Consider the following 7,778-nt stretch of genomic DNA (forward strand, 5'->3'; position numbering starts at 1 on the left):
TAAGCATCACTGAAACAGCAACGGAGAGGAAAAGTTTTAGTAGAAAGACATCTGAACCCCCCCCATTCCCCGCCAGCTTCCCTGGTTTGTGGCCAAACAACGAACATAGGAAACTCCTCGGTTAAGCTCACTTAAATCTGTCAGTGGAAAGTTTGGGGATTGAATTCCCTCGTCTTCGAGAGCTGAGATTTAGCAGCTTGATCAGCAAAGGGCATTAAGCAGCTGGAGAACAGAGACAAAAATGTAAACTACAGACAGTCCTCAGCCAGAGGCAGTGTGGGACGACCACCAGTTCTTCATCTCAGCCAAACCAGTGCGAGCACTGGGACATGCAGAGCAATGGCAAAGTGCTTCTCGCTCTTCGCTTAGATCTGGCAGAGAGGAATCATTTATCAATGGGGATTAGAGACCACTCTTCTCCTGCCATCAAGTCTCAGCTTTAGCACAGGAAAATATCCTTTGAGATGATGCATTGCCTCGGGCCAGATCCTCACCTAGAGCAGCAGACCCTTTCCCACAGCTCCAATGAAGCTGCAGTGATTTACGCATCAGAGGGGAAACCTGGCCTTGAACGTAAAGCTCCATGCAGGAATCCAGCCACTTAGTCAATACCTTAAGGCTTAAAGGGACAAATTACTGGAGCAGCCCCACATCGGCTGGGAAACAAATGAGATGAACCACATCACTCTTGTTCTGTTTCCATTACCCTGACACCAGGCCATGCATTTCAGGAGCTCTGGGGCTGCTGTAGTTCATGCGTGAAGGAATGGTGGCTTGGAACAGCCAAACCTTTCACCAAGTCCTGTAGCCAACTATATGCTAACCAGGAAAGCTTTCCTGCATTCCAGAGATCTCCAGTGAGGAGATGGGGCTGTTTTCTGCCCACTGCAGCCCATGGGATGCAGCTCTTGGTGCCACAGGCCAGGGAGGCAAAGGGAATATGATGACTCCTCACGGCCACCTCTAGCTGAAACCTTTTTAGGACTTAAACGAGGCCAAAATCTACATCATAGGAAGACTTGCACTTCTGTGCTCACCTCCTAAGGATCAGTAAGAACACTGGAATGTGGACGCCATTCCCATATGTGTGTGTAGCAAAGGTTTTCTTGGGTGCCATCAACTGGGCTAAAATTCTTGGTGGGAAGCTGAAGGGAAGGGATGACCAGCACAAGGTTGGCAGGAGGAGCCCTGGGCATTAAGAAAACCTTTGCTCTGGTGAGGATCTGATTTATGCCACTGTGTGCAAACACATGGGCACACAACACACAGGTTTCAGAGGGGTACAGGAACACCTTCACAACCTGAATCTGCATCTAAAATCCCTGTTGACCAACACGGTGAGGGGAACAAGCCCCAGGGAAAATCCAGCACATAATTCCATTCTGGTGACAGCGATGGGGCCATAAAGTAGATGAAGGCACGGGATCCAGCTGGCCCCAGCCCTGCTCCTGGACCCCGCACACTGTACGAGCTGAGAGTGGGGCCGAGTACCAAAGCACTGAAGAAAAACTTTGGCAAAATTTACCAACTTAATGGAAAAAGCACAGGCAGCTTCCAAATGGCAGATCTGAGAATGATGGGGCTGTTAATTATTGCAGGATTTTATAAAGCAGGCTCTTTTTCCGTTACAACTCCGCAGCTACAGGATTGCATAAGCAGCTTGAGTAGTAATAGCGAAGGCTTTTCTCCTTATATAGAGCTATTGAACACACCTTGCCTTCATCTCTGCTCCTTGCCACCATCAGAGACTCCAGCAAGGGGCACCCACTGAAGGCATTCATTTTCTTTATAGCACAGGGCCTTTGAATACCCTAATGAGGATCCCACCACTATAGTTACCAGGTGAAGAAATGCCCCTAAGCACTAATGGCATAAGTTCACATGAACCCTAAAGGTTTTCCAGTGGAGACAAACTCCCTTTACAGCAAACTGAAGCTACTGACTATGTTACTCCTGCAGATGCCAATGATGAGTCCATTAGACACCATCCTCCCACTCTCTCCTGCTCAGGTGTATTTCTTTCTGTTCAATAGATCAGAAGACCAGCTGGGTGCTGCAAACTGCTTTTCAAGAAAGGCAAATCTTCATTTCCAGCTGTAAATCAAATGGTAACCCTTAAGAAGAGATAATGTATACGTCGCTTAAGATCTGATGCATGTGAGTGGAGGTGACTTTTAATATGACTTCCAGGCAGTTCTGCAGCCAACAGGAAACAGAAATCACAGCCTACGTACAGAGGCTCCAAACTGCCCCATGGAATCAACCCCACTCCAGCTGCTGGAGGTGGAAATCTCATTTGGTGTGAGCATCGCCCTTAGCACACACTGCTGCTGTCTTTCCAGGACTTCTGGAAAAGACAGTGTTTCTCTGAGAGAGAGGGATGGGAACCTATCGTTATGTGCGTGTCCCTGCTTTGACCCTGCGTAGTTCTGTGGGTTGGGGTTTTTTATTCAATATTAACCATATATATACACACACACACACACATATATATACATATATAACCAGCTCCCCAAAGTATCCAGCACCAAATTCACAAACCAATGATCCAACCCACTGCTCCTGGATACTCGTCTATATAACCTCAGCCACAACTACAAATTCATTACACGCGTAGCCACAAAGAGGAAGGATCAAGAAGAGTGATGCATCAGGAGGCCTCAAATACTGCAAACAGCCTTTGCTGCCCTAAAAGCCTTCTCATCAGCTGGACAAAAGGAAGGTCTGGTTGTCATAAGGGTGTTTGCCTCCCAGCACCTATAGCTACACATAGCATTTCTCCAGGAGGTTAATGCAGATCTGCAATACACAGAACACTCAGATGGAGCATTGATCTGGCCAACCCCCCCATCTTTAGCACCTCACCTCGCTCCTGTAAGGGTTTATGCTGATACCTGCAGATGAAGGGCTGATGGGATTCAAGCTCCCAGTCCCTATGCTCCTTGGGACTTGTGTATTCATTGCACAGCCCAGGCCCAGAGCTTCTCTGAGCTCCTGCTGCTGACAGCCTGCTTCCTCACCACGGATGAAGGACAGACAGGCTGATGAGGCTGCGATGACTCAGACACCCTTCCAGATGCCCCTCAGCAACTTCCTACAATAGGGGATCTTACTGACAGCATGCTCCTTGGTCTCCTCTTTGCTCATCAGTGCTGTCTGAGTTATTGGCTTTGCTGCTGAGTGATGTGACAACACTCACTGCAGTCCTTCCCTTTGTGTCCTCAGCTAATATCTGGAGCCCTCAGCAAACAGAAGTGCTAAGTGTACCACCCAACCTGCACATCCCATTGACCTCCTTGACGCTGAACTTGCCCGGTGTCAATCTAATTTAACCCAAATCTCCTGCCCTGCCTGCAGGTCCACCTTGCCCCCTTGAAACAGGGATGGAAGGAGCCGGGGGGTAGAGCACAAGTGCTGCAGCTTGGACACACACTCAGCTCTCATCCACCAACAGTACAATGGGGATGTCAGAGGAGTGCTGGGATATGTGGAGCCCCAGGGATGTGTGGGGACCCTGAGCTTCATGGGAGGCACCAGAGGGTCCCCTTTGCAGCTCTGGGGCACCAGTGTAGCCTGGAAGTGGCTTTGGGCTTCCAGGAGTGTTGCTGAGACCTAAGGCCTTGACAGGAAGAGCCAGCAGGGGAACTGCAGGATGCACAGCACCGCTGCGCCAAGCAAGTTGAATCCCAGCACCGAAAAGCCCATCGGGAGATAATGTAAGAGCAGCAAGCGACCTCTGCCGAGGAAGGAACAGATCAGCAGCACGCTGGCAAGGTACATAACCCAGAGCAGACCCTGGGAACAAAAGGCTTTCGTATCCAGAGTTACCACGAGCCCATAGAGCACGCTTCCCATTGCACTGCTCAGTGGGCAATGAGGTGCTGGTGCAGACCCAGCCCTCCCACACACACAGCCACACGATGCCCAGCCCTTATTAACCCAGCATCAGTGCGGTGCTGGGACCCGAGTGGGATCTCCCTACCCACGTCTGCAACGTGTCCATGGGTAACCCCTCCATGGAGCTCACAGAGCAGCACCAAGGCACCTCCAAGGGTCTCCCCAGCACTGCAGCCCTCTGAACACCCCACTGCACGGCTGTGCTGCTCTCAATCCTCTGCACACTCCTCAACCCCTGCTCCCCTTCGGCCTTCTCCGTTTTTGACAGACAGCCACACTTGCACAGTCCCATGCAGGCGCTGCATTCAGATATGACAGTGTTTAAAAGGTGCAAATGGGAGACGGTGCAGCTACAGCATCTCCAGATGTGCCACAACTGGGCAAAAAAAAACCCAAAACCCACCAAACAACCCACTCTAAATCACAGGAATACAACATAAACACACAGAGAGCTTCAGGAGAGGAGAGTGTAGGCTGGGGGAGCAGCTGGGATCACACACAGAACCCTACACACACACACACAGACACACTGCAGGCAGAGAGTGCGCCCAGCCTACAAAGGGAGCTGCACATCCATCCCAGCTCCAGCATCACGCATTGGGGTGTCTGCAGGCAGAGAGCTGACCCTTGGGGTGCCCCCAGCCCCCCACCCATCCTTTCCCCCCATCTCGCACCCATCTGACTCTGGCAGAAGCGCAGGGATCCCGTACACAACTTTTTCAAACTGCCAGGCAGAAGAATCCCAGTCACTTCCAAGGGAGTGTCGGTAAATCATCATTACATCCGACAACGCAACCAGAGGGATTAACCCTTTGCTCAGCCACAGGAAAACAACAACAACAACAACTTCAATGAAGAAAACGACTAAAGCCATCCCTGGCTACAACTGCAGGAAGTCAAGCAGGGTGAGGGATGTGATTTTTAGCTGTATAAGGATACAGAGAGACAGAGATCTTTGTGCGCGCGCGTGTGCGGCGAGCACATGAAGAACATGCCACCACGCACCCGTCTGCCTCTCGGAACGTGCCTCAGCCCTCCCCACAGCTCTCCCACTTTTTGGAGGACCACAATACTGCTCTCCAGGTACCGGTGCCCCCCATCCCACAGTGCAGGGCTGGGTGGTGGCATTTCTGTCCTGCTCATGAGTGGGGTTGGGACCCTCCCTGTGCCCACCCGGGGCGGAGGTGCTGGGGGCACTGCGGGGAGGTGGAATCACCCTCTCCGGCATCTCGATGCGGGTGTGATTCCTGTGCCCTCCCCATGGATCAGTACCCAGACTGGGAGCCCCTTCCCCCGGTGCTAAGAATTGGGGGTCCCCCTGCCATGCCCAGAGCCGTGCCCTCCAGCTCCCCTCCCCACCACTGCGCCCTCATCCCCGGCCACACACCCCAGCCCCATTCCCACCCTCCTTCTCTGGCTCCAGCGTGGCCTCCCTGCTTCCCAGCTCATTCTCCTCTCCAGCCCAGGAGTTTTCACATCATCCCCTGGCAGAAGGAATGTCTTCCCCCACCCCAACCCCAGCCGCCCCAGCGTGCGGGGCTCCCTCCAGGCACGCTCTCCCCTCCGGAACCCTCCCGGCACCCCTAGGACCCCATTCCCACCCGGGTATGCCTTTCCCCAGCAGAAGCAGCACTTTGTACTCACCCCCTGCCTGCTGCTGTAGCTCTGAGTCTGGAGACCGGCTCTGATTCCGGCTCCATCACGTTTAGTGCATTGTCTCTTTCGGGCAATTTTTGCAGCAATCCATCAGAAAAAGGGGAACAGGCCGGTTTGTGGGTACATCCTTCTCGGGTGCTCAGCTCTGTGCCTCTCTAAGGGGCTCAGCTGTGTCAAAGACACCCCCTGGCCCGGACGGCTCACTCCTTCCTCCTTCTCTTCTGGGTCCTTTTGCTTACACAGATCTTTTAATCCCATTTAACTCCCTCTCGGCAGACTGCAATTACCTTGGGAAAAAGGAGAGAGAACAGAAAGTACATGCTAGGAAGCCACGCTGGCCCATGGTCGCTGGATTTCTTGCCTCTCTCTCTCTCTCTCTTTTTATCCCTCCTCCTTATTAATAGCACAATTTCTGTTACTTCTGGTTTCCAAAATCCTTCATCAGTGTTATTTTTTTTTTTTTCCTTAGCTGTAACTTTTTGTTGTTGTTGTTGGTTGGGTTGGTGGTTGCGATCGTTATATTTATTTGCAGTGCAGATGTGCCTCTCACCACCACCACCCCCCTCCCACCAAGGATCTCTCCTCTGGACTTAGAGAGAAGAGGAAAAGGCAGATTTTGAGAAATGAAAATGATTTAAGGATGTCCCCGCTGCCTCTCTCTGCTGCCCTCCTCTGTAATACCGAAGCATTTGCAGAAAGGAATAGCAAGTAAATAAATAATAAAACCAAACTCTTCAGCCACAAGAGCAGCAGAGGAGGAACCGGGGATCCTTTCCAGGCTGTACAGAGTGACAGAGGAAAACTTAGTGGAGAAAGGTCCCAGTGTGGGCAGGGCTGCTGATGGAATCAGTGCAGGGCTGCAAACCCTGTGCCCAAAGCAGCTCAGACCCACAGCACCAGCACAGCTGGGCCCCACGTTACAAGGTACCCACTGGGTGTGGAGTTCAGGGGATGGGGGGAGGATGGGAGCACACAGAGGGGTTTGGATATGTAGGACTCCCTGAGTCTTTCCTTACATTGCGTTGCTGCCATGGGGAGGGATGGACAGGGACCCCTGCACCCCTCTTTTCCCACCACCACGTGACAGAAGCCCAGAAGGCAGGGAGGTGGGGAATGAGTCCTCTTAGACAAAATCCATCAGAGCAAATCAGATCCCAAGTCACTCACAGCCAGCTGTGCCACCAGAGGGGACTCTGTGCTAGCCAGCATGTCTAAAACCCACATCCCTTTGCCCCCTCCCTTTCCAACAAGCCAGGGATACCCCAAGCCCTGGCTACTATGAACAGAACACCAAGACAGAGCAAACCCTCAGCTCCACAGGCAGATCCTCTCCTGCCTCCCCCCAGCAGCTCTGCTTTGGGCACTTACTTTGCAGCGAGGTAAGAGGCTGTGCAACTTCTCCTTGCAGCCCCACCTTCATTGGCATTCATTTGTCCCAGCAGCTTACAACAATGTCTACTTCTTTAAAAAAAAATAACTAAAAATAATAATAGAAAGCAAAAGGAGCAAAACCAAACCAAAAACACCCCAGGCCCTTTCCTGCCTCCTTCCCCTTCAGCCTTTAGGGTTTCTCCTGTGCTGGGAGCCAGTGGGCGCCTGCCAGACTCAGGGGTGCCCACAAAGCCTGAGATCCCCCTGAATTCAGCAGGTAATCCTTTCCCGGTGTGCACACCAGCAGGTTCCCCTCGGGTCGCTCCACTCGTGGGTCATTGATGCTGCAGGGATCCAGAAGAGGAGATGGGTTGGGAGCGGGAGCTGGGAGGGACATGGATGTGAAAGAGGTGGAAATGGTAAGGCTGCCCTCGTCCTTTTAAATAGTTGCACAGCCAGGGGACTCCGCTCGCTGGCTGGGGTGCCCCAGGTATCCGGTTTCAGCAAACATCAGCTAATGAGCGCAGATCCAGCCTCCGAGGGGCAGGTTCAGCGCTGCCGTAACGCACGGGAGGATGGGGGCACCGGGGCTCCCCTAGTGGGGAAGGGGCTGCAGGCAGCGGGCAGGGCGCTGGGCATCGCAACTAAGCACCCCCAGGGCTCTCCCCACGTCCCCCCCTCAGGCTTTCAAGGAGCGGCAGAACCAGATCCCCTTGGGCTGGTTGTGAGCACCGACCTCGGGTACCCCCCACCCCCCCGAAATAAACAGAGCCACTGACCCGCGTCCCTGAACCTGGAGCGGGAGGGGAACGCTCTCATGTTAAGACAACTCAAGGACCCACTGGCCTGACTCA

The 7,778-nt window shown here is 52.9% G+C and overlaps 1 protein-coding gene and 1 long non-coding RNA gene across 3 annotated transcripts in view; one reads left to right on the forward strand and one right to left on the reverse strand.

Moving 5' to 3' along the window:
- LOC107321846 (uncharacterized) overlaps positions 1–6,161 on the reverse strand; it is a 110,179-nt gene extending 104,018 nt beyond the window's left edge. For both annotated transcript variants that reach the window (XR_014936327.1, XM_085521480.1), the window contains exon 1: positions 5,542–6,161. Coding sequence is in view for 1 of the 2 variants with exons in the window: in XM_085521480.1 (XP_085377606.1) it covers positions 5,542–5,597 (56 nt within the window). In the remaining variant the exon portion in view is untranslated. The remainder of the gene's footprint in view (positions 1–5,541) is intronic.
- On the forward strand, positions 4,431–6,283 carry LOC107321847 (uncharacterized). Its single transcript, XR_004309114.2, has 2 exons — positions 4,431–4,980; positions 6,086–6,283. It is a non-coding gene; the product is annotated as an uncharacterized LOC107321847 (long non-coding RNA).
- The last annotated feature ends 1,495 nt before the right edge of the window (positions 6,284–7,778 follow it).

The sequence above is a fragment of the Coturnix japonica genome, chromosome 21 (genome assembly GCF_054131305.1).
Source record: "Coturnix japonica strain WE chromosome 21, WE-NBRP24, whole genome shotgun sequence".
NCBI lineage: Eukaryota > Metazoa > Chordata > Aves > Galliformes > Phasianidae > Coturnix > Coturnix japonica.